This window comes from Theropithecus gelada, chromosome 18, assembly GCF_003255815.1.
Source record: "Theropithecus gelada isolate Dixy chromosome 18, Tgel_1.0, whole genome shotgun sequence".
NCBI lineage: Eukaryota > Metazoa > Chordata > Mammalia > Primates > Cercopithecidae > Theropithecus > Theropithecus gelada.
Window position 1 is genome coordinate 34,041,709 of NC_037686.1, and position 26,759 is coordinate 34,068,467.

General features: G+C 34.4%; 1 protein-coding gene across 2 annotated transcripts in view; it reads left to right on the forward strand.

Moving 5' to 3' along the window:
- Positions 1 to 26,759, forward strand: part of PIK3C3 (phosphatidylinositol 3-kinase catalytic subunit type 3) — a 127,758-nt gene that overhangs the window by 24,271 nt on the left and 76,728 nt on the right. For both annotated transcript variants that reach the window (XM_025365428.1, XM_025365430.1), the window contains 5 exons: positions 9,963 to 10,049; positions 12,710 to 12,805; positions 15,555 to 15,626; positions 18,191 to 18,295; positions 18,928 to 19,020. In XM_025365428.1, coding sequence (XP_025221213.1) covers positions 9,963 to 10,049; positions 12,710 to 12,805; positions 15,555 to 15,626; positions 18,191 to 18,295; positions 18,928 to 19,020 — 453 coding nt within the window. The remainder of the gene's footprint in view (positions 1 to 9,962; positions 10,050 to 12,709; positions 12,806 to 15,554; positions 15,627 to 18,190; positions 18,296 to 18,927; positions 19,021 to 26,759) is intronic.

The following is a 26,759-nucleotide window of genomic DNA, read 5'->3' on the forward strand; positions in this document are numbered from 1 at the left end:
GTAATTGAAAACCAAGATTGTTGAGAAGGGGTAGCATAAAGGCACTCATTGATTTATTCAGTTTTCCTAGTCCTGGGAAGTTAACTGTCGGGGTTTTAACATTATGTATTTAAAATTTATATTTTTATCATAGAACAATTCAAATAGAAAAATACACAGAAGCATGTAATAGATGTCCATGTATTCACTATCCGGATTGAATATATGTTAACATTTTGCCTTGTTTCACATTTGGGAAAAAAAAAAGATTTAAGAATCACATAAGAAGTTCCCTCTTTTGTTTAGTTTGTAGTTTACTTTTTTAAGAAAAAAGTTAATTTTTTCTATATTTATCCTCGTTAATCTGTATGACTCATGTGCTTCCATTTAAACTGCTATATATTTTTCCAATGTATGAGTAAATCAGTTTGTTTATTCTCTCAACTTCAACTTTTTGCTATTTTTAGTGGGTACAATGTTTAATAGAAACTGTTGATTCTGGAACAGTGTTTAATAGAAACAGTAGTAGAGTCATCCTTGTTTTGTTCCTGAGTTTAATGAGAGTGCTTCTTACATTTAATTCTTTGGTAAGATGTTGGCTCTTGGTAAATTTCTTCTTTCAGGTTAAAAAAAAGTTCTGTGGCCAGGTGCAGAGGCTCTTGCCTGTAATCCCAGTACTTTGAGAGGCTGAGGCTGGAGGATCGCTTGAGCCCAGGGGTTTGAGACCAACTTGTGCAACATGGCACGATCCTGTCTCTACAAAAAATGACAATAAAAAAAATAAGCTGGGAAAGGTGGCACATGCCTATAGTCCTCCGTACTCTGGAGGCTGAGGTTGAAGGATCGCTTGAACCCAGGAGTATGAAACTGCAGTGATCCTGGGCCAGGGAGTGAGACCCCATATTAAAAAAAAAGTCTTCTGTTATTTTTTGAATGTTTACATGATGAATGAATATTGAAACTTACCCCCCAAAAAGAAAAAGTTGAGATTCTTTTGATCTTACCTTTTTTCCCTTTTAATTTGACATGTGGAAGAGTTAACAGCTAGGCATGTTGGTGTGCACCTATAGTTTCAGCCACTCAGCTACATGGAAGGCTGAGGCAGGAAGATTGCTTGAGTCCAGGAGTTTGAGACCAGGCTGAGTAACATAAGAGACCCCGTCTCTTAAAAAAAAAAAAAAAAAAAAAAAATTCACACGGCAGGCCTAAGGCTGCTGTCCTTAGAAGGGCCTCCTTGCAAGGTTGGCCCTCGGCTGATGTCTGAGAACTGATTTTCTGAAACAGTTCCTAACTGATACAGATGTTTCATTATGTCTAGACTATTTCCACATGTGATTTACGATGAGCACTTGCTTTCTTTCTGAAAGTCTAAAGTTTTGATAGTTGTAAGGCAGAGATTGCCATTGTGACCAACTCCCAATAAAATCCCTAAACTCTCATTCTGAAATGGGCTTTTTAGAGCTGCATGTTTCCTGCCAGAGATGTGAATATACTTGCATGTTACCTCTGAAAGACTAAGATCAGTAAAGGTTTTGAGTTTAGAGATATGATTTAAGAAGTGAGTTTTATTATATACTGGACATCAGTTCTTGTTACAAATTCTATAATGGGTTAGCAACTTGATGATTTCTAAATCTGTACCCATGTAATGATATTCTGTAGTTGGATTTTAGAGAAATGAGAAACATGAAACTATCCAGGGAGGAGGTGTTTTGAAAAATGAAGGCATTATGTTTTATTTTACACTTTTAAGATTAGTAGAACTATCAAAACTGATGAAAGATTTAAATAATAATGGGATACATTATAACTGGGGATGAAGACTGGCATCAAGATTCCTGAGTTACAGCTCTCACTGTAAGTTACAGCTTATTGAATAACTAGCTATTTCTGTATTTCTGGGTATTTTTCATTGTTAAAATATGGTCAGATCTCCATTATCTCTGCTGATTATAGGAATCATGCCATTATTATTATTATTATTATTCTTTTTAGCTATTCTGAAAAGGAAAATTAACCTCAGAGACTATTTTGTTTATAAATTATAGCAAGTTGATTACCTGTACTTCTCCTGGATTCTGAATACACTTCCGCCTTGAATAAATTATGTGAAGTAATGTTCATGAATAAACTGACATTCTGGATCAAATTAATTTAACAGAATAAATTGTTTAGAAGGACCTATTAGTAATTTTTTCCCCTTATTATTGTTACATAATTTATTGTTTTCAGAATTTAACACTTAAGTTCCTAAAATTGCTTTCCATTGATTGTATATGTTAGCACTCTTCTTGGGAAGTTGGTATTCTTTGTAAGAAATATCTATACTTGGTTAAGTCTTCACTTGGTTAAGTATTCACTTGGTTAGGTATATCACATAAAGAAAGTGTCCTTTCTCCATAGCTGAATCACTTAATGATTTAGGTTATAGCTAAAGTAGCTTGATAATCTTCAGTTTTCTGTTTTCTAATCAACTGCCCTTAGTTATGATGTCAACAGTACATGCAGTGCAATATTAGACTAGGTATAGTAATTTAGGAGGGTGAATCTATCATCCCTAATGATGTAACCATTACCCCATGTAGGTAAATGAATATACAAAATATATACAGTGTTCTGTTAATATGTATGTATATTATATTTACTTTTTATCCACAATATAAACAATTCACTTTGGGAGGCTAATGGGGGAGGATAACTTGTGCTCAGGAGTTTGAAGCCAGCCTGGGCAACATGATGAAACCTTGTCTCTATAAATAAAAAAACAAACAAAAAACAATTGAGACTTGACCATTTGTAATAATGACTATAGTAAAAATAATTTCATTTTCTCAAAAACAGTAAGAACACCCTTATTTATTTATTATATCTGAAATAATGTACTTTTATCACTAGGAACAAAATAAGACTTCCGTCTTTTAAATGTATGTGTTTTAGAGGAAGAAAAATGGTGTCCTAAAGTGTTGGAGAATACATTTGTTACTTTACAAATGAAAATATAGGATCCTAGATATAACATTTGGGTTGGGCAGAAGTGTCTTACATTTTTTTCTTCCTCAAATGTTTTATAAATGACAAGAATAAACAACAGAATTATGATAAATGCTGAAATTATTCAAGGCTATCAAATTTATTCAGTGATGTCATTGATATCACCAAGTATACCTCTTAGATACAGGTTTTTGTATAAATATCTGGTATAGCTTTTATAAACATAGCTTATTGCTTTGATTCTGTGTCACCATTGAATTGTGTTATAACAAGGTTTTGGGAATATCTCGTAAATTTATTTTTAATGCTACATGGGTAGCATCTTTTTTATTAATCACTTTGGTTTGCTTACTGCTAAGACTGTCAAAACTTTTGGATTTGTCTGGAAACCAATGATAGCAAGTAGACTAAATTAGTTTTTGCCAGTGTAAAATTGAGCCCTAAAACAGTATTGATTTATGTTCTGTAAATCTATTTTCTGTCTTTACAGTTATAGTTTCTGCCAGAAAAATAGTAAGACACTTTTAAGGCTAGATTTATCTTCAAGAAGTTTAACTAAATGAAACTTTTATGAAGCAAATACTACTCTTCCTGAATAATAAGATTTACATGTACAGTTTGAAAGTAAAATTGAAGATTTGTGACCAAGACTTCATTAATCAGGAAGATAGAAGAAACTAGAAGAAACTTCTTTGCTTGCCAAGAATTAAATACATAAACTTATGCAAACTCTCTAACACGCACACGTACACGATTCTTTTTCTAATCTCAGTAGTTCAAATAAATTATGTTATACAACTGCATTTGGTTTGAAGTTATAAATTACTGCATAGCTTGGCCGGGCCTGGTGGTTCACACCTGTAATCCCAGCACTTTTGGAGGCCGAGAAGGGTGGATCATTTGAGGTCAGGAGTTTGAGACCAGCCTGCCCAACATGTTGAAACCCCTTCTCTACTAGACATACAAAAAAAACTTAGCCAGGCATGGTGGTGCATGCCTGTAATCCCAGCTACTCAGGAGGCTGAGGTAGGAAAATAGGAAAATCTCTTGAGCCTGGGAGGCAGAGGTTGCGGTGAGCCGAGATCATGCCACTGTACTCCAGTCTGGGTAACAGAGTGAGACCCTGTCTAAAAAAAAAAAAAAAAAAAAGGTACTGCATAGTTTATATTTGATTTGAGATGCTTATTGTCTTGTTTTTTTTAAAGAATTACACTTTTTTAGTAATAGAATTTTAGTGCACCATGCGACTCTATTAGCAGACAAATAATGGTACTCTGTTCAAGTATTCATTAATTTAGCTCAGTTCTATTTTAGACTCAAGAGAGGCATTAGAGTCAAATGAGTTAAGCTATGACCTTTAACTTGAGGGAGTTTAGAGGAACGAGATGGGAGGTAATTGACAAAATGCAATCCTGTGTAATCACATAAAGGGTTACTGGAAAAACAGTCTCTTGTATATAGTAGTAGTACCAGACATTATTAAACACCTATTGAAAAATAGTAACATCTTCTAATTTGTATGGTTTTGTAGTTGTATGTAGGTGAAAGGCCCTTGGAAGAAAGTGAGAGAGCAATCATATTTATTTTATTTCAGGTGGTTAAGTTAAATTAATGAGATAGGGCTTTATTCTTTGAGCTTTTATTATGAAGTAAAATTGCTTTATTTAGCATTATCTTTATAAAGGCTAATCTTTAGTGGTTTTCCCAACAGAGCTTTCTCCACAATTAATTGTTTCTTAAATTACTTTAGCTTTTAAATGACTGATTTTTTCTTACTACAAAGATAATATACATCTTCTACAGTGGTAGAATATTGTTAAAGCACAAGGAAGACTATGAAAGTCACCCCAATCTACCTACCACTCAAAGATAATCACTGGCACTTTAGTTTATATGCTTTCAGTAAATTAATAAATGTATGTGTGTTATAGATGAATATGTGTACATTTATTTTAAAATTAGAATCATACCATATCTGTGTGTTTAACTGAACCTTGCTTTTGCATTTAATGGTGTCTCAAAATTGTTCCAGGTTATTTAAGATACTTCTGCCACATAATTTGTAAAGGCTGGAGGGTTTTGCATAGTGTGGATAAGTCATAATTGATTTCAGCAGTCTTCTATGGTTGGATATTAAAAATGTTTGAAATTCTTGGTTCATTTTCTGTTGATTTGAAAAGTGAGGATTATATTTTTAAGTTGTTTTTAGACAACTTACTTGATTTGCTCATATCCTGTATTTCCAAGTTATCAGTCATAAGGTACTACTTTCATATCACTGTTCCAATTTATAGTTACACTTTTAAGTGCTTACTATATTGAATGACTCACTTGTTTCCACCTTGATGTTCTGTTAGGGCAGAGAACTTGCTGCTTTTGTTCAACATTCTATACTCATCTCAAGGACACAGGACATGATGGAAGTTTGTTACTTAATAGCCAGAAAGTTACATATATTTGTATTGAGAGTGTATAAGGATTAGGGAAGAGTGACCAAGAACAGGAATCTTTCTTTTTTTTCTCTCTCTCCAGCTGCCACCTCTTCCCCTGAAGCCCCAAAGCTCTTTGGGTAGAATATCAGTGTGTACTTACATTTGTTTTTCATTATGTCTATCATTCTTTCACATAGAAAGTCTTTCAATAAGTATAAATTGGCATTGAATGAATAAATGCTAGCTTCTAGTGACCATTCATAGCTCTTGCACTCAGGAACCTTTTTTGTCTAGTAAAGCAGAGAAGAATATGGAGCAATGAACTGTGAGTTCTAATGATCATGGAAGTCTCTCTATTTCCAAGGATCACTGTCTGCTCCGAAATTTGTTTCCCTGCTGGTCTTATTCTTACACAGTGCAGCAAGTTGGCCTACTTTTGGCTCTGTCCTTTATACTTTTATTAGACACGTACTAATCTGAGACATCTTCCTCAAGCACATCTTTTTGTTCTTCTATTAAATATGACAATACAGAATTAGTACTCCAAGAAGTTTCCCAGGCGTGTTGTTATTTGGATCTCGTGGATTCTTTTATTTAAATACCTTTTAAAACTCCTTGCTCTTTAATTCTTGGAGAAGTTAGGGCTAAATTATGCCATTTTGTGTGTGTGTGTGTGTGTGTGTGTGTGTGTGTGTGACAGTGGACTTTTCTTCCTAACTCTTTGTGACTTCCTGTGAATTCTGTAAGAAACCTGTGTTCCTTTAAAAAGAGAGAATGAATTTTTTTTTTTCTTTTCCTATTTCTTGACTTGTCCCCATCCTAGAATGGCCATCCTAGTGAGGATTATTTCTTCACGGGTAATTGAAACAGATTGCCCTACTTTTACCCTGCTGCTTAACAGAATGCAGGTTTTCTCTTTGGAAAGATCCAAATGACTGACATTTCAGATCCAAAATGAAATATAAATTGTTATGCCACCGGTGTTTATTGTTCATTTTTGGTCTTTAGTATCTATAGAAGTGCCTGGATTGGGGATAACTAGAAGTTGCTTTGGACTGATGAAAACCTCTCGAGTATATCTACATTGTTATCAGCACCCATAAGAGATGAAGTGACATAGGTTATGGAGTAATTAGAATAGGTGTTACAGCTTACATAGTGCTTTATAGTTTTATAAAATTAATAAAAATTAATGTAATTATTAATAACTATTTCACCTGCATTAAGCAGTAAAGGTAAACGGCTTTATGGTTTGAAGAAACAGAAGAGACTGTGTTAGCTGGAGTTTGGTGAATGTATTGAACAGTTGAAGGAGATTATTCTGAAGAGGAAGGCAGCGATGGATCATTTAGCAATTGTAATAGCTAGTTCTAGACTTTTTCTGCTGCCTAAAGTCCAGCCAAGAGCTGACTTTGCCATCTCTAAACTGTACACACCTGCTCCATTGCAGTGGAACAATTAATTGTACTATGTGCTTGGACTCTCTGATAAGTAAGCACTGTGGTAGCTAGTCTCTTAGGAGACTAGCTCGATGAAATGAAATATGAAATGAATGTGCTTTCTGATAGTCAATGAAATATGCCTTCTGGTAGTCACACTCTTCCACATTATTATCTGTATTACCCTGTGACTCATTTTAACTGATGAAATGCAGCAGAAGTGACGCTGCATCTGTTCTAGGCAAGACAGTGTGACAGCTTTGGTTTCTTCACATGTTGGGAACATTAAGCCATCATGTAAGAAGTCCAGCTATTCTGTTGGAGTGACCAAGTTGAAAAACCACTTGAAGAGGGAGCAGCACTGAGAATACGTGGGGAACGAGAGGCCCTACCACCCTGGTATCCCAGCTAAGCCCACCCTTTATCACCAAGGTGTTAGAAATGTGACTCAAGCCAGCTTGGATGTTCCAGCTCCAACCATCCAATGAATATAATATTGTGACTACCAATGAGTGAGACTACAAGAAAAAATTACTTAAATGTCTCTCAAGAAGATGATTTTGCCAAAAAAGTAAAGAGAAACAATAAAATGAATGTTGTTTTAAGCCACTAAGTTTTAGGGTGGTTTGTTATGGAGTAATAGGTAAGTAGGACAGGCAGCTAGGAGACATTTTGAGTGGTAACTGTTCGAATCTGTGAAAATCATAAAATTAACTCAGATACACAGAATTTTTGCCATCAATCTCAAAGTCAGGTACAGGAGATAGACATGCAAACAACTTCCATAGCATAAATGGTACCTTTAATTTCACAATCAGTTTTGCAGTCAACAATATCTTTCCTATTAAGACATACAGATTTTTCTCATTCTTTCTGATTATAGTATTTCATAGTGTGTGTGTAGTTTACTTAACAGTTCCTACTATTGATGGACATTTTCATTCTTTTGTGTCTAATTTTTCTGTACTGCAAATAATGGTGCACAAATGTGAATTTCTCTAGTATAATTTAAACTTATTTTCATAGTGACTGTACCAATTTTAGTACTGGCATGCTGTCCATACATTCTTTAGTGGCTCTTGTGCAATCGGTCTTATTTGGTATTCAAATTAGAAAGCTAATCATATGCTATATGGGAGATAATATATATTAGCAGCAAACATAAATTCGTGAGCTAGTGAAAATGGCTTTAGAACATTTCTAATTTGTCTGAATAGTTTTAGTAAAGGAGGAAAAAGTTCCCACCACATTCTCCCTCATCTAAACTTAATTTACCATTGCCAATTCTTTGCTCATAGGAAATTAGTAGTGGATCAACTATTGCATCATAAATACAAAACTAATATTCAAGAAATGACAGAAATGAGTTTCACTTAAAATTCATCGTACATCAGTAGAGAGGATAGCAGAGACTGGTGGTAGGAGTATAGGCTTTAGAATCATATAGACCGGGATTTAAACCCTAGCTTGGCCGCTTCATAGTAGTAGTTGATAGTCATCTGCAAACGGGGGTCAAAATTGTCTATGAAATAGTGTGGTTATAAAAAGTGCCTATAATTTGGCATGTAAATAAATGTTATTTTTTTCTCCATTCCTCTAGGAAGTATACAAACTCTTATTACTAATTGTTATTTCATTCGTACAAGCAAAGGATGTAAAATGACCTTTTATATTTTCATTTATTTGGAAAACCAATTTGCAGCATATTGCGAAGTGAATGAGAATAGAAGCTTCCAATGACTGCATGAAATAATACCACCTGTTATATTTTGCATCTGTTATTTTATTTGAGTTTTGGGAGTGAGAATAGACGTTAATACTTTGATTTTATTTATGTGGGTTCAGAAAGGACATAGTTTGAAAATGGAGTATTAAGGTTGGAACTCTGGCCTTCCGGCTTCTACTCTATCACTCTTTTCTGTAGGTCACATTGCCTGATCTTCTTTTGGTTTCCTTGTGACTATTTCTAGGTCTCTTTCCATGTTGCTAGCATATTTGTCTATTATTCCACCAGAGCCAACACAATATTTAGTTGCTGCTTTTTGTAATCATGCTAAGCTTATTAATAACTTTTCATACAATTTCATACAGAAATTACCTCACATGAGAGGGAATTATTGGAAGAAAGCTAAATTGATAATACTTCTTTTTTTTATTAAAATGAACTTCAGACTTTTTATGTGACGTTAGTATTTTTATTTCTGAAATAGTGTGACCACATAATTGTGATGAGTTGAGGAAGAGGAAAAAGATTGATAGTGAAGATTTTTAGGTCTGCAAGAGAGAGAAAATTGATGGCAGTGTTTGCTGTTCTTGTAGGAATGCTGTCATGATATGGACAGTGAAGTGGAAGAAACTGATATAGATAAGCTACTATGTAAAACTTTCATGTCCAGTTTTGCTTTATACTGTCAATTTGTTTAGAAGGAATGAGAGGGGTGTTGATTTTTAGTATTACACATTCTAATTCAAAACCTGGTTCTAATTTGAGGACCTTGGAACTTACCTGGAAATCTCTATGGATTGAAGGAGTCGAAGAATTATTATTTAATTTATAAAACTAAGGTTAGATTGGTACATAAGACCTCACAGGACTCTACCAACTGCTAGTCTAGAAAACTGAAGTCTTTTATCATCGTTCCCTAAAATTAAAGCATACATGAATATGTGTAAGCTTAAACCTTAGGATGTTAATGTATAAACCCAGAAAAATGCCTTGTTACCTGTAACTGTCATTTATTCATGTTGGTTAGATACATTGAAAGCTGGGAAGAAAAAACTGATTTTTTCCCAATCATGAAACTATTTATATAATTCCATCTTTTTGTAATAGTCAAAATATGGGAAATATAGAACATGGAGATAATTTCAGGAACAACTTCATTATTCTTTATCATGTCAAAATATGGCAAATTGTGGACCTTTTTAAAAAAATGTAATTGTTTTTCTTTAAAAAAATAATGATTTGTCTCTTGCCAACTTTCTTATCCTGCTAGTTGCATATGGTTTCTCTTGTGTATAGGTAAGTATCATGTGAAGCGGACATTGCCATTCTGACATTCTTGGTCCTTCTTTCTACTAGATCTGTATTAAAATTCTCATCATTGTATTTATTCTGCAGCTCACCAAAGCTCATCGACAAGGACACATGGTGAAAGTAGACTGGCTGGATAGATTGACATTTAGAGAAATAGAAATGATAAATGAGGTGGGTTATATCCCTCTTTTATTTTAAAATATTTTCTGTAAATTTTTAAATTAACAATTTTTTGATAAGAATTGTTTATTATTAGGTATCTTACAAATGTAGGATTATTAGGGTTAACCCCTGTAGCTGGGAATTCTATACTAATAACTGGAAAATTTGAGGTATCAGCCTTCCCTATATTTTAACATAATGTCAAACCATGAAGTAGGTAGTGGATATCGTAAGATGTTCTAAATACCATATGAGTGAAACCTGTGCAGGCTTAATGCCTCAGTGGTGGGTTCTCTGTCATATCAGCTCATGTTCAAGTCAGTGTTGGATAAATCTTCCATCAGCACAGTGCCAGCTTTTCACTTCAGTTACCATAAATCATTTCAGCAAGTTCTCTCTTCAATTAATTTATCGCTTGTCTATAGAGGGTGCATATAGGACTCTGCACCCTCTGTAAGGTTGCATGATTTAAGTGATTTTTTTTTTCTTGACCTTGTATATGAGCCAGTGTATATGTTTAAATAAAGATGGCTTCAATGAGAGTCCTGCCAGAAGTTGTAACAAGAATAGTTTCCTTTTTTGTATATTTGCTCTAAAATACCAGATGTTAGGCCTAATGTTCCACACCTAGAGAACATAAATAATAATCATATTTTTAATCAGATTAGGAGACAAGGACATCAATTTGTGATTTGTCTAATTTATAATGACCATCAGCCACAACTTACTTAATTTATATTCTCCAAATAATTTTCAGCAGGTAGAAAGAGAGAAGTTTTTAATTTTACAGTGAACCATTGTAAAAGTTAGATTTTAGCATTCTTTTATTTTAAAATAAAGGTAGTGATGTTGAACAACATTTACATTCAATTCTCGTATTTGGTCCCTTTTCTAAATTTATTCATAATACATTCTTATATACTTAAACTGGAAGAAAGGCTTACTTTTTTATTTTTATAATAGTCACATTTCAAAAAGTTTACTCGTAATACTAACTTACGTTTTTCTCTTCTTAAACTTAGGTATCACTGGGTATGGAAAATGTAATGTTAGAGTTTGCTTTGCCCAGCCTTTTTCATATTTTCACGTTTTAATTTCTTTAAAAGAAATTACCATTACCACCCTATTACCATTACCAAAATAGACTATAATATGTTTCATAAAGCTGAATAATGTAAGTAACCTCTTCAGACCTTTATTATTTATTATCATTTCTTTTTTTTCTCTTTTGAGATAAGGTCTTGCTCTGTCACCCAGACTGGATTACCCTGGTATGCCCAGTGCAGCCTCAAACTTCTGGACACAGGCAGTCCTCCTGCCTCAGCTTCCCAAGTTGCTAGGACTACAGGCCTGGCTAATATTCTTAAAGTTTTTTGTAGAGTCTAGTTCTATTGCCCAGGATAGTCTCAAACTGGCTCTATTGCCCAGGATAGTCTCAGAGTTTTTTGTAGAGTCTGGCTCTGTTGCCCAGGATAGTCTCAAACTCCTGGCTTCAAGCAGTCCTCCCACCTCTGCCTCCCAAAGTGCTAGGATTACAGGTGTGAGCCACCATGCCTGGTGATTTTACATATTAGATCGCAAACCATTTATACAGGTGTTTTGGGTCAAGGCTAATTACCCCTTTAGACTTCATTGTATTTTCACTTCATCATCACCCTAATACAGGCATGTGCCTCATCACATCATTTCGTTCAACCACAGATCACATGTACAGTGGTGGTTCCATAAGATTATAGTACTTTATTTTTACTGTACCTTTTCTCTTTTAGGTATGTTTAGATATACAGGTGCTTAACTGTTGTGTTACAGTTGCCCACAGTATTCAGTACAGTAACCTGAATTAACCTGAAGTAACAAGTTTGTAGCCTAGGGGTAATAGGCTATACCATATAACCTAGGTGTGCAGTAGGCTATACCATCTAGATTTGTGTGTTTACATTTCATGATGTTCACATGACTAAACTGCCTAATGATGCATTTCTCAGAATGTGTTCCTATTGTTAAGTGACATGTGACCATGTTTGCTTTTTTATTTTAAAGGGGACACAATTATATAAATAATTTTTTTTATATTGGAACAAGAAGTTATTATTCCGCAGTATATTTAAAGTGTGGATAAAAATTTACAAGTGACAAATCATTTTAAGACCATTTATAAATTGTGAGAAACTTGTAAGGGCTATACTTGGTAAACTCAAATGGTCTCTTTTCTTAGGTTGCACACTTTTTTTATTTTTGATTTTTGTTACATATATTGATTTCTATAGTTTAGTCATATAGGTTAAGGGTGAACTTAGCTTACAGTTGTTAGAAGGACAAACCAGTCTTTTTTTTTTTTTTGAAATAAAATAGTTGTCATGAACATGTGTGCAAAATACCTTCAAGATTATAAACCCAAAGTACTGAATACACCAAAAATGTTCAATTTGAGAAAGCAGTTGTAAGTGCATGGTAGACACCACTGAATAAACAGTAGTGCTGTCTGTAATAAAATAATAGTGCTGTGTAAAACACACTACATCTATATAATAAAATAAAAATGTGTTATGTTTTGACTTGTATTTGATAGATACGTGTGTTACTGAATTGGGAAAAATGATGCATACTGATCCTTTAAGAGAATGTTGAAAATAATCATTTTTCATGAAAATCATTTTTTTCTTTTTCAGAGTGAAAAACGAAGTTCTAATTTCATGTACCTGATGGTTGAGTTTCGATGTGTCAAGTGTGATGATAAGGAATATGGTATTGTTTATTATGAAAAGGTATTTGCCTTGGAACTGTTTTTGGTCTCTGGAGGGGAGAGGAAACATTAAAAAGTATTACTGTTGTTCCTGCTGGGATGAATTACTTGGTTGCAGGGTAGCATCAGACAGCTGTCAGCAGCAGCTGTTTATGTATACACAAATCAAATCATATAACTACAACAAGATTACAAAAGCCGATCACTCATGTAATGCAGTTCTGGGTTACAGAATTCAGTAAGTATGCAAGTGATTAAAAACTTTGTGATTAATTGTTCTGCAAATTGGCAAGTAGGACACTAAGTAATGACTTTATTTACTAATATTATTTATTGAGAAAATGAAAGGAGGAAATTATATTTCTAAGTGGTAGGCTATTTATTGAAAGTTAAGAGTCTGTTTGTTATTTGAGGGTATGTGTAATGTCTGTATGTGGCCCTCACTAACGTATACTTATGAAATACTTCAGAAATGTTCATTTATTTGTACAGCAGATGCAAAATTAAGGCAACAATTTTACCATCAAGCTGGGTAATAACAAATATGCAGTTATAGATTTGCTTTGTTCTGCGCATTATGCTACAGAAAGTAGTTCTGTGTTTAGTATGTACCCACTTGAAAGTATCTTCCTTATATTTTTGTAGAAGGTGCTTCATTTGAGTACTACAGAAATAATTATATATTTAAGTACTACAGAAAATAATTGTATGCAGGCCAGGTATGGTGGCTCATGCCTATAATCTCAGCACTGTGGTTGACTGTGCGGGAAGATTACTAGAGCCCAGGAGTTTGAGACCCGCCTGGGCAACATGGCGAGACTTCATCTTTATTTAAAATAAATATAAAAAAATTTTAAAAAGTATGCATAGTTTGAAACCACATAAAATGTCTTCTGTTATTGTGTTAATAGTCGACAAATGTTAAATCAGCGTAAATGATGACAGACTTTTGATACATGGCATAGTAGTAGATTAATAGATTAATATTTCTTCTAGCATATGACCACCAAGCTGATATGCAGTGTATTTGTTCATTAGAAGCAGTCCTTTTAAATTAAATTTACATTTTATTGTTGTTTATTAAAGCTGTCACAAGTGATTTTTGAAATGTATATACTTTTATAAATTACTGTTGGAAAGGTTTTCATAATGAAGTTTTGAGTTTTTACCGTTTATTTATGATCTTTTTTCAAGTTACTGTTCATATTTTTGTCTTTAACTTAATATCCCTTCCATGTTAGTGAAAGACTAGGAAGTGTTAACTTGTTTCTGCCTTTTATTTTATAAATGGTACCCCTTGGATAGATTATTTAACACTGTTTATTAATTTATTAGAAAAAATAGATCAAAAAAAGGGAAATGTGAGTGAAACTGTTCTGTCACCAGTGCATTTTAATAAAATCATATTTTATATTTTATACTATATATCATTTCATTAAAAGCAGTATTTTCTGCCCACATAGAGTTTGTATTGCAAAAACATGCTAATGGAGAAGGTACTTTGAAACGTTGTAGATGTGAAGGATCCTTTGAAAGACAGCTTTGATAGCAGATGAAATAATAACAGAATAGAAATTAGAAGAATTTCAAGTATTTTTGAAAAAGTTCTTGACCCCTTTCTACCACTTCCTGAAAATTGCTCATAAATTAATGCCTGTCTACTCACCCTGTCATATTTCCACTTAGTGTAAAGATTGCTGGGCCAGTGTATTGAATCTAATGGAAATAGACTTTCTTGTCACCTGTCTTTTGTGACAGATAGCCTTAGTGAAGATTACTTGTCACAGTTGGGCTGATAAATGTGTTTTCTGGTGTTGTGACTGAGAACAAGCCTCTTAAACAACGGCTGTGGGAATTTGTGGTTTTCTGTAAGACTCAATTACTGAACTGAAGTCAAGTCACAGTGCTTCCCTGCTTTCAGTCTCTCCTGAGTTTGTTGCCCGTATTTAAAACTGAAAACATACTAGCATTTGGAAATTGACAGAAAAGCTTGATGCTAGATATACAATCATGAGAAAGTGAATTTTGACCTTAATTAGTTTAGCCTTTTTCCAGTATATTTGGCAGTGACATTTTTATGTTGAATTACCTTTCTCGCATTGGATAAAAATAAAAGCCAACATTCTTCAAAGGTGATAATACCAACAAAATAGGATGGCTTTATTTCTGAAAAAATGATTGATTGATTTTATTATTCAAGTTTAGATTAGGTCGAGCAGGTGTACCTTTGAGAAACAATGTTGGTAATTCTCTGGCTGTGTATAAATTTGAGTAATATTAACTCCACACTTAAAATTCTGCTCCTTTGAAATTCTGCTCCTTTGAATGGATCTCAGTTGTGATACCTTGAAAAATTACCACTTAGTTTTTGCAAGTGGTGCAACACATCCATTGTGCCATATTTTACATATAGTCTGTGGTTTTTTGTTCTGAGTTTGAAAATTAGCATGTTTTTAAAAATCCACTGTTATTATATGAACGAAGTTTAAAAGAAAAGGAACAACTCAAAACAATCTAATTTCCAGACCTCATATCTCTAAAACTTTAGTCACAGTTTTGCTAAGTTTTTCTCAAAATAATTTCATAATCAACCAAAGAGAGGTACAAAGTGGATATGCATTTTATAATATTGTTAGAAGAAGATAAGGATTTCTTTAGAGGTAAGAATGATGTTCATCAAATAGAATTAAAATACATTGGTGTGTACATCATATACTGTTTCCTATTGGATTAAATTTCTTTATTAAAAAAATTATTGCTCTGTAATCTAGGACGGTGATGAATCATCTCCAATTTTAACAAGTTTTGAATTAGTGAAAGTTCCTGACCCCCAGATGTCTATGGTAAGTTATTGTGCAAATTTTTTTATGAAAGTACTTTTCTTCAGAGTAATTGTGAGTTAGCCACATCATGTACTTTCTTTAAATAAAGTCATATGTAACTGCCTCTGTTACCTAAAAGTGATTCATAAATTCACTTTAGCGTCTAGACTCTGTTTCTGATGGAATTTTATGAAGAATATCGACATCCTAAAACTAAGGTCTAAGGTAAGGGTAGAGTAGGGTTGGGCATCCATTTTATTTGATTTGATGAAAGAGCTAGGCAGTATAGTCCTTTTTTTTTTTCTCTCTTCGGGTTGGGGGGATGTAATCTTGAAGTGAAGACTTGACAGAACTGGTATTTGAAAGATTGTCATCATACGGAGGAGAATTTGCATGTTACAGGAGGATTCTATAACTAGAATGAATGCATCAAAATTTTAGGGAGACTCATTTGTTGGAAAGTAGGGAAGATTGCTGTATCCCTAGAACTATTCAATTTGGAACATGATAACTTGGATGATGGTGGGATACCTTCTTATTAACGAATTTTTGGGATGATAGCTTTCAGGGATATGAGGATAAGAATTCATACAATGCAAAAGAGGTTTAATTAGATGACTTTAGAATTACAAACTTGTAGGCACAAACTCCTTTTAGCAGCACAGTAGATACCATGATTTTTGCAGTTACAGTTCATTTACATCATTCCAACTCTGTTCTAATTTTATTCATTTCTAATTAGATTAGTTACCTTCCTCATCAGATCAAAGTGGATTAAAATTGAGACATTGGATGATGAAAACATGATGATTGAGATAAGTACAGGTCATGAAAGCAAGAATGACTGGCTGATGGCCTAATATCAAAGGAAGAGATGAGCAGTGGGGAAAATAGAGTATAAAAAGTTAAAAAGAAAAGGCCATTTGAGGATCTAGTAGGAACATTCTAAAGACCTCGACAGTTCCTATGCATAGTATAGTAGAATCCAGTTAATATATCTCAAATTGGCACTGAATTTTCAGTATAAAATCACATTATATTTTACATTTTTGATATTCAGAGCACACACTAAGTATGAAGAAATTCAGTTCAGCCTGTAGTCATAGTTATTTGTTAAACAGAGAAACACATTTTAAATGTAAACTTTGGATGGGACTGAGATGATATACAGCTGTATCTGACAATAAAACAGACTATAATATAATTACAATAATGTGGTACTGACACATATGTACACCAATATACTGGTTGAACAGAATTAAAAGCCCAGAAATACATCCAAGTATGTGTGGAAATCTAGTATATGATAAAGGTGGCATTTCTTCACTGTCTTAAGGCCGAGGAATGGGATTAATTTGGAAAAAAACCTAAGATTATATCCATACCTCATACCATACATAGGAATAAACTCCAAATGGATCTGTAATGTAAATGTTAGGAAATGAAACTAGGCCAAGCATGGTGGCTCATGCTTGTAATCTTAACACTTTTGAGAGGCCGAGGCAGGAGGATTGCTTGAGCCCATGAATTCTAGACCAGTTGGGGCAACTTAAGGAGACCCCATCTCTACAAAAAATAAAATAGCCAGGTAGTGGCACGTACCTGTAGTCCTAGCTACTTGGGAGGTTGAAATAGGAGGATTGCATGAACTCAGGAGGTCAAGGCTGCAGTGAGCTATAATCATGCCAGTGTACTCCAGTTTGGTCAACAGAGCAAGGTCCTGTCTCAAAAAAAGAAACCATACTAGTATTTTACTGTCAGAGTAGGGAAAGACTTTTTTACTGTGACTCAGAATCCAGAGACAATAAAATAAATGATTGATAAATTTAACTAAATTTTAAAAATTACATGGCTGAAGAGACCAACAAAGCCAGAGGACAGTTAACAAACTGGGAGAAAATACTTAACTACATACATTACAGATATATTAAGGCTGGTGTATAAAGAACTCTTAAAAATGAAGGACAAAGGACCATAAAGCCAATAAAAAAATTAGGAATATGACGTAAACAGACAATTCACACATGCAATAAGAAATAAATAATATAAATTTATATCTTGTTTTAGGCAATGACAGTATGGTTAAAACTAATAATTTTGTCCATGAGTAAAATAGCACCAGATGTGTATATTCAAGCGTTGTGATTATTGTCCTTGCCCTCAGTGACTGATAGCTTAAATAACTGCTATGGTGATAATACAGTGACATCACAGGGTCATTAGTAGCTGATAGGAGGAAGAAATGCTTTAGTCTGTGTTGTCAGGGAAGATTTTACAGTGATGGTGATATTTGACTGGTTAGAGGATATGGAAACCCTGAATATGTGGAGAGTGAAGGGAAGATGTTTTAAGAAGCTTTAATGACATGTGTATATTATGGGACTAGTGGAGTTTAAGGCATACTTAGTTTCCCAGTCTTGAGAAGGATACATATTTTTAAGATATGTAGAAGACTGCTAAAGTTGGATCAGAATAAAACATTAAATATTATTAAATGCTTCTAAGTACCTTTTCTATTTATGAATAGCTGTTGAAATTTCCTTTTGGTGAAGTTTACATTGTCAATATTTTAAAATAATTTATAGGAGAATTTAGTGGAGAGCAAACACCACAAGCTTGCCCGGAGTTTAAGAAGTGGACCTTCTGACCATGATCTCAAACCCAATGCTGCCACAAGAGATCAGTTAAATGTAAGAGAATTATGCAATGTTAATTTAAAAATAGTTAAACGGATGTTTTAGTTGAAGCTGATAGCTATCACCTCACTTAAAAATTATTTAGATGCACATTTTCTCCCCTGCATCATGTTCATAATTTCACAGATCAGCAGTTCTGTTATCATTTGGGGCTTTCCATAAATTTATTATCTCTGGAGACAGAACTGCAAATACTATATTCTTTCATGTCAATAGATAGTATTCTTAGAAGCTGGCCCTAAGACATTGCCTGAGAGAGGACTTAGTGTGTACACATGCCTTGTTGTATGCATTGACTTTAAAAGAATTTATTGTGTGCACATTTTTCCTTTTTCTGTTAGGGGACATTGTTATTTTGCTATGTTTTGTTTCTGGTTGAATTAAATGAACTCTCCAGTTAAATATTTACCTATGGAATATGACCTTCTGTTCGTCTCCTTTAAACTACATTTTGGACACATAATTATAGCAAATTTAAGGCCTACTTGACTGTGTTTACATTTTCCTTGTTTGTATAATAATTGTAGTACAGAATTATTTAAATAAATGAAAAATATTAAGTGAAATGGAAATATATAGGACATGTATGGTTGACAAAATTAGTTCTTTTTCTTTTTCTGTTTTAGATTATTGTGAGTTATCCACCAACCAAACAACTTACATATGAAGAACAAGATCTTGTTTGGAAGTTTAGATATTATCTTACAAATCAAGAAAAAGTGAGTGTCTTAAATACTTTCATATATCAAATTTATCTACCAACTTTGTTATTAATGATCAAGATGAGGAGAATGCCATGGAAATCATTATTGTCACTTTAAAGTTACAGAGCAGTGTATATGATACTCCATTTTTTAAAAAGATTATAAAAGTCTGCATACAAAGACACATGTACCTGTTTGTTGACTCATAGGCAATGTCTGAATGGGTTTTGAAGTCAGAGAGACTTGGGTTCATTTTCCAGAAGTATATCTTAACGCTTGTTTGGTAGGATGAGGCAACTTACTTTGGCAGCTTAGTGTCCTTATTATTCTAGTGGAGACAGTTCCCTCTCACAAGTAAGATAATACAGGTAAGTAACCTGGTAGAGTATCTGATGCATAGTAGGTGCAGAGTAAATGCTGGTTCTCTTCTTCTTACCTCTTTGAACCTGGGTGACTAGGAAAATATGTATGCTACTATAATAATGAAACTACAGAATTCTAGATGAGATGTGGCTAGAGAGAGAGTATGAGAAATATAATTTGAGTTGTGGGAATTCAGTTGGTGGAGTAGCATAGAGGTAGGCATACGGGATAACGGGTAGGTCAAAGCTAGACATTTGCTTCCTGTAATAAAACCATGGAGTGGATAAGGTTTCTGGAGAGAGAATTGTGGTGAAGTAGTCATCACTAACCTGAAGTCTTTGGACACTTAGTTTTGAGTTTTACTATTGCCCCCAAGAAGCTTTTTGACTACAGGCAAATTACTTTGCCTGTATAAGCTTTAGTTTCCTCATATTTAATGTAAGACGATCATGTGATTGTGAACTTTGTCTCCTAGTTTTTAGAATAGTCTGTAAAATCTTAAAACAGAGAACCAAGGGGTACCTCTTAAGGTATCATAATAATAGCCAGCATTTTTTAAGCAGATACTATGTACCAGAAATTCTTTAAATCCCATAACAACCCCACAATGTATGTATTACTGTAACTGTTCTACAGATGAGGAAACTTGAGCCTGAGAAAGATTAGGGGGCCTATGCAGACTCACAAAGCTTATACATGCAGCCTCTTAATATGCTTGCATCTACGAATTAGAAGAAAAGAAAGTCAGTGAAGACATAGAAAAGAGAATTATAGAGAAAACATTTTCAACATCATGCACATGCCTTAGCAGGAACCCTGAAATGCATTAGGGGAAGAGCAGAGAAGCATTAGGGAAATTAATATCTGTTCAGGAAGCTGTTATGTATTTATATGAGAATGAATGAGTTGGTATGTTTTATAATCTTGTGATATGGTCTTTAACTACTATTTTAAGTTGTTTTTCGGAACCAAATGTCCTTTCTTTAGTTTCTAAAGTAAAGATAAAAATGCAGTTGCAGCTCATCTTAACTCTTCAGCTTTTCTGCTTTGTCATTTATTGATGCCTTCAGAAGTTCTTTGTAAATGAATCATATTTGTTCTTCTTTATATCCATAATAAGAATGAGAGAATAATTTTTAATTTACTGTAGCTTTGAGTATGATTCTCTTAATCGCTGAACAAAAGGAAATACCAACAGAAACACAGATTTGTGATTTGTGTTTTATTAAAAGATTGAGTTATTGTCATGATACTGTGTTAAATGAAGAATAACCTTGGTCACAGAAATTGCATCTTGAATGCAGCTCAGTGTCGTTTAAAATACACAGCTAGATATTGAATTGAACCTGTTAGAATGTATAGGTTTAAGAAGCATATAGGAGTAGATTTACAGAGCAGAACTTTTTTAGATAGAAAGGTTTGCAAGAAAAATTATTTGTTTAAACAAGTAGTCACTTCCCACCGAAATTCAATTACTTCTATATATGTGCAAAAGAAATAAAATGTTCAAGTGATATAAAGTGTGTGACAAGTTTCATCTAACTAGTTGATTTTAAGTTTTCGAAAGGCGAGTGATGAAACTTCAATTCTCAGGACATATTATAGGATTCTTATAACCATTAGAGTAGAGTGAACAATATGTTTTAGTGTTCAGAAGTCACTTTGGAGTAAACCAAATATATATAGGCCTTGAAGTGACCAAAGGAATTATTCACACAGCCACATTTGTAACCTTGTAATAATTTCAAATGGATTTTGTGAAAAACGGATACTCTCATACTCCATCCATTAATTTATTTACAGAAAGAAATTCTTTTAGCATCAGAGTCTCAGAAATTGTGATTTCAGTTACTTGACATTTGGGCCCTGGGGCTGAGAAGCTTTCCTAGAGAGAAGGCAGTGCTCAGAAAACACATTGGTGGAAATTGGTTCTTACAAAGTTATACTTTTTATTTTTTAATTAAATTTTGTCTTTCTGCCCTTTTTTTTTTTTTCTTAATGACCTGTCTTAAGTATTTCAGATGAAAACCTTCTAGTCAGGACTTGATGTTGTACCCAGAAAGTTCATAGTAATAACTTTGTTCAATTAAATTTGTTACCATTTAAATTTATGAAGTATTTTCCAATTCGTAGTTTATAGCATATAGGAAGTGACTCATTTCTGTGGAACCTGAAATGTGAATGTTGTAATTTTTCAAAACTATTTGACAAAAACTGCAGTTACTTTTGCACCAACCTAATAGCTTTTACAATGGACTTTCTTCTTATAAAAATACTAATTTAAATTAATTCCATGCCTTTTGATTATGCTTGAGGGAAAAAAAGCAGTTGAAAGAGACACATATAGTGAAGGTAATAGTGATGTACTGAGTGTTCTTATAAGGCTGTTTCTGAGACAGTGACATGAGGACAGTTATCATATTTGTGTCTCCTGACAAGAAGTTGATGGTGACTCATGGGATAAATGAATTCAGTTCAGCAAGTATTTATTATCACCTCTTGACCTAGCATTATATAAGACTATGAGGTTTCAGGTATCATGTCCTTGTATTCAAATAAATTAAAACTGTTTTGGGGTAAGAATATTTACACATAATTAAAATTAGGAAGTATAACATAGTAATTGATTAAGGGTCACTGTCTTAATAAATATATAGGTTATTAATATAATAGAAATGTGGAGGATGACAAGATCAGTGTGCTATGATATGAGGAAGGTTTCACAGAACAAAGATTGCCCTTAAAGTGTGAGCAGACTTTGATAGCATTTTTTACTTGGTGATCATTTTTTTATGGGGAAGGAAAACATGAGTAAGGTAGGCTGTTAGGTTCAGGAGACAGAGTTTTGCGTGAATGGTTATGAAATAGAAAAGATGGCATCAGATTGTGATGAGCCTCAAATTATACCCTTAGGAATTCAATTTTACTGGCAACAGGAAGCTACTAAAGCAGGAAAATGTGTATTAACAAGTGATAGTTTATTTCTCTCTTTTTTTTTTTTCTTTGGAGACAGAGTTTCACTCTTGTTGCCCAGGCTGGAGTGCAATGATGCGGTTTCAGCTCACTGCAACCTCCCGCTCCCAGGTTCAGGTGATTCTCTTGCCTCAGCCTCCCAAGTAGCTGGGATTACAGGCATGTACCACCACACCGGCTAATTTTGTCTTTTTAGTAGAGATGGGGTTTCACCATGTTGGTCAGCCTGGTCTTGACCTCAGGTGATCAACCTGCCTCGGCCTCCCAAAGTGCTGGGATTACAGATGTGAGTCAGCACACTAGCCTAACAAGTGATATTTTAAGGAGTACAAACTAGGGTAGATTGGAGCAGAGCAGAAAATGAAAAAAGTGACATAATTAGGAGGCTCATATACTGACTGAGAGAACAGTTTTGGAGGGCAAGGGATGGGAGAAGGAGCTATACAAGTAAGTTGACTCGTAGAAAATGATCAGGGGTTAGGCCTGAACCTGATGGATTTGTATCGTTGTGCGTTCATACCCCACTTCTGGTACCAATTTACTGTATTAGTCCGTTTTCACACTGCTGATAAAGAGATACCTGAGCCTGGGAAGAAAAAGAGTTTTAATGGACTTACAATTTCATGTGACTGGGGAGGCCTCACAATCGTGATGGAAGGCAAAGAGGAGCAAGTCATGTCTTATGTGGATGGCAGCAAGCAAAGAGAGCTTGTGGAAGGAAACTCCCCCTTATATAGCCATCAGATCTCATGAGACTTATTCACTATCATGAGAACAGCATGAGAAAGACCTGCCCCTATGATTCAATTACCTCCCTTCAGGTCTCTGTCACAACACGTGGGAACTGAAGATGAGATTTGGGTGGGGACACAGCCACACCATATCAATAAGGATATATGGCAGGTGGGAAGAAAAGAATGAGGTGTTTTCATGTTTGAGTATTTGGAATCAAAAGCATTGGAAAAGCAGCAAAATAGAAATTTCTAAGAATTTAATTGGTAGAAGTTTAAATTAGAAATATGTATACGAGATATAGTATTTTCAGTTGTGAGGTGATTATGATTCTAAGAATAGGCGATAACAGGTGATTTTCAGATCAAAGGGAATAAAACATAGTAATACATATAGTAAAGCTAAAATTTGATGTCAACATCAGAAATAGAATAAAAATAATGACTGATAATAAACTAATTATTTACTCTCTATATAGGATACTGTCACAAACATTTTATATTCATTAACTTAATCTTCACAGCAAGCCTATGAGAAAGGTCTCTTGAAAGTTAAATAGTGTGCTTCAGTTTAATCAGGTAATCATTGATGGAGCCAGGAATTATCATTGGAACCCAAACACCCTGGCTCTACAGTCTGTGCTCTCCAGTAATCTATGGAAGTTCCAGAGAGAGAGAGAATTGCTCTTTAATCCTGCATGGATCAGTAAAGCATCTTTAAAAGACCTAGGGTTATTTAAAAAGGCCATTATTATTGCTGTCTTCAAATTCTTACTTTTTGTCTTTCTTATTCTTTGACCCCTTGTTTTCTTCTTCATTCTATTGGCTCCCTGTTTACATTTGTAACGTTTAACATTAAAAAGTTGTGAAATTCTTTGTACAGTGCCTTATGTTCTTTGGCAGCAGCATACTCCATAAATCTTGCTAATAAGTCTATAAATCGGAGGATCTAGGTTTTAGATTGTTTCAGTTATTGAATTGAGTACATCGGCATGCTACAAGATTTGCTTATAATAAGTACATACCCGCACATTTCTATTAAGACTGCTGATGTACTGTGAAATGGAAAAGCTTTCACTGTCGTTATTTAAGAAGTATTGCTTTGTTTCCACATTCAACCTAGAAATACATTTTAGAAGTGGAAAATAAATTCATGGAATAAGTTAGTAGGGCAATCTGTGTTCTATACAGAAAGGGAGCATTATACTAAATGGTGTGCAGGAGGTGTAGAGGAAATGGACAGCTGTCCTTGGGGGAATACAGACTCCAGCTATAGAGATAAAAATGCCCACAAAAACTTTGGCAGTTAGAAGAACATCATTTAAATGACAGTAGTAAAATTGAGCCAGCTTCTAAAGGAATAGCTGAAAGTTACTGAAATCTTCCTGTAAAACTTGAGTTTTCGACAAGACGGCTGTAGAGTAGATGATACCCTATTTTGATGAAGAGTTACAGGGGTTAGAGAGACATTGTTCATATAAGTTAACTGGGCTGAAGCATGGAAGGGCAATGAGAGTTTAATGAAACAGATTTGCATTGTGGTAAGTGGTGGCAACGAAATGTTTTGAGAAAGAAGCCAAGGTTATTTATTTGTTTATTTACAAATTAGAGTGTCCTATCATCTAGTAAAAACCACTTTGTAACAATATTGTTAACTTTTCAAATATTGGAAAGGTTGTCCACATCATATGGAGCTAAATTTACTCTCATTCTCTCCAAAGAATGAAACTAACCAGTTGGAAAAAGCAATATGAAGACATTTTTGTCTTTTCGTTCATTATAGTTAAAATCCAAACAAAACAAAACTGGCTTAGCTTTCTATGAATATAATGGCTGTTTTGGAAATTAGTTCCTCGAGTCGCTTAAATAAATATTGGGTCTCTTTTTGGCATTCGTGTTGTGGGGTATTTCTGCTAACAATAGGAAATTTGTGCTAAGATCACTTCCAACTTGAGCTTCTCTAAGAGTATGTGTGAAATGATTAGAAGAGAAACCGGTATTTAGGTTCTTAGCTAGAAGGTTCTGTCCAACTCCAGATGTGTGATATAATGAGAAATCAGGCTGAGGACAGATATAGGAGATATTGCTAGGAAATAATTGAAACGGACTGGAATAGATTCAGGAGATTAGTGTTGGCAGAGTAATGGCTCCAGGGGGAATGGGGCTAACTAGGGGATGGAGCGCCTTAATGGTAACAAAGCACCGTCTGCTGGAAGAAGTGTGGGGCTGAGAATTGGTGGACCTGGGTTCTACATCTAGCTCATGCACCATTTTGAGGTGATGGGCAAGCCATTTATCTTTGCTGAGGTTATATACGATTTAAACATTGAACTAGACAATCTCCATAGGCCTTTTTTCTTAATTTAGTAAAATCAAGAATAAGTTAGGGGATGGCTATGAAGGTTCATTTAGCGTCATACTAACAGACATTGTGTTTTGTTGTCCAAGTAGACATTTTCTTGAGGAATTGATTAGTTTACTAATAAAAATATTTTGGTTGGGCAGAGCAGGAGTCTTACATTTTCAAGTTACCTATTTTTCAACAAATAGCAACAGAGGAAGACAAAGAAGAAGAAAACATCTTGGGTTCAGCCAGGAAAGTGTTGCCTTTGAGACCCAGCAATAAATGTTGCTTTTTATGGAAAGCAAGTATATGCTTTTCTTTATTTTCATTTATTTTTGTAGAGATGGGGTCTTGCTATGTTGCCCAGGCTGGTCTTGAATTCCTGGCCTCAAGCAATTCTCCTGCCTGGGTATCTCAAAGTGCTGGGATTACAGGCATGAGCCACCACACCTGGCCAAGAAGTGTGTACCTTTCTTAAAAGAGCACTTACTATGCAATGAGTGATATACTCCAAGACTATTGGCTTAACTGACAGTCTTGTGAAAACTTCCATGTGCTGCCTATTCAAAGGAGTGAGGTTCCAGAAAGATGTACAACCAGATGAATCATAGACTGTTTGCTGCTGTTTCTGGTTTCTGTACTTACCCATTTTTATGCTTGTGCTTTGAGGTTTTGTTGGATTGCCTATCTTTTAAAGTAGTTACTTCACAGAGATACCTACATACTCCACATTGTTTGAGTCTTCATGTTTAAGTATCTGTGAAAGCCGGTGGTCATACTCTAGGGAGGTGGTCGAGAGTGAAGCTAGTGGTGGGAATTTCTGCCCTAGAATGGTTTCTGGCCCTTTCATTCAGTGGTTGCAGTATTTTCTATTGTAAAATGTAGGTTTTCTCTAAGGCATGTTAGAGTTGGTGAGAAATGCCTCAGCTGTTTCCATGTCTTGAGACCTGCAGTATTTTAAAATAACAATAACAAAATGAAGAAAAACCAAAACAAATTTAAAAATTCATAGTGCTCGCAAATGATTTGGCCTGGAAAATATAAAGATACAGGGAGCATGCTTTTTTTCTGTCCTGCAGTGCTTCTGTAAGATCGTACGTATACCTGATGTAAATGACGAGTTGATGGGTGCTGACGAGTTGATGGGTGCAGCACGCCAACATGGCACAGGTATACATATGTAACAAACTTGCACGTTATCCACATGTACCCTAGAACTTAAAGTATAAAAAAAAAAAAAAAAAGATCGTATGTATAACTTCATTTGGTGTTTACACAAGGAGTCTATCACTGAGTCCGTGGCTCTGTCATTAGGACCAAGTGGAACTCTGCCTAGTCACCTT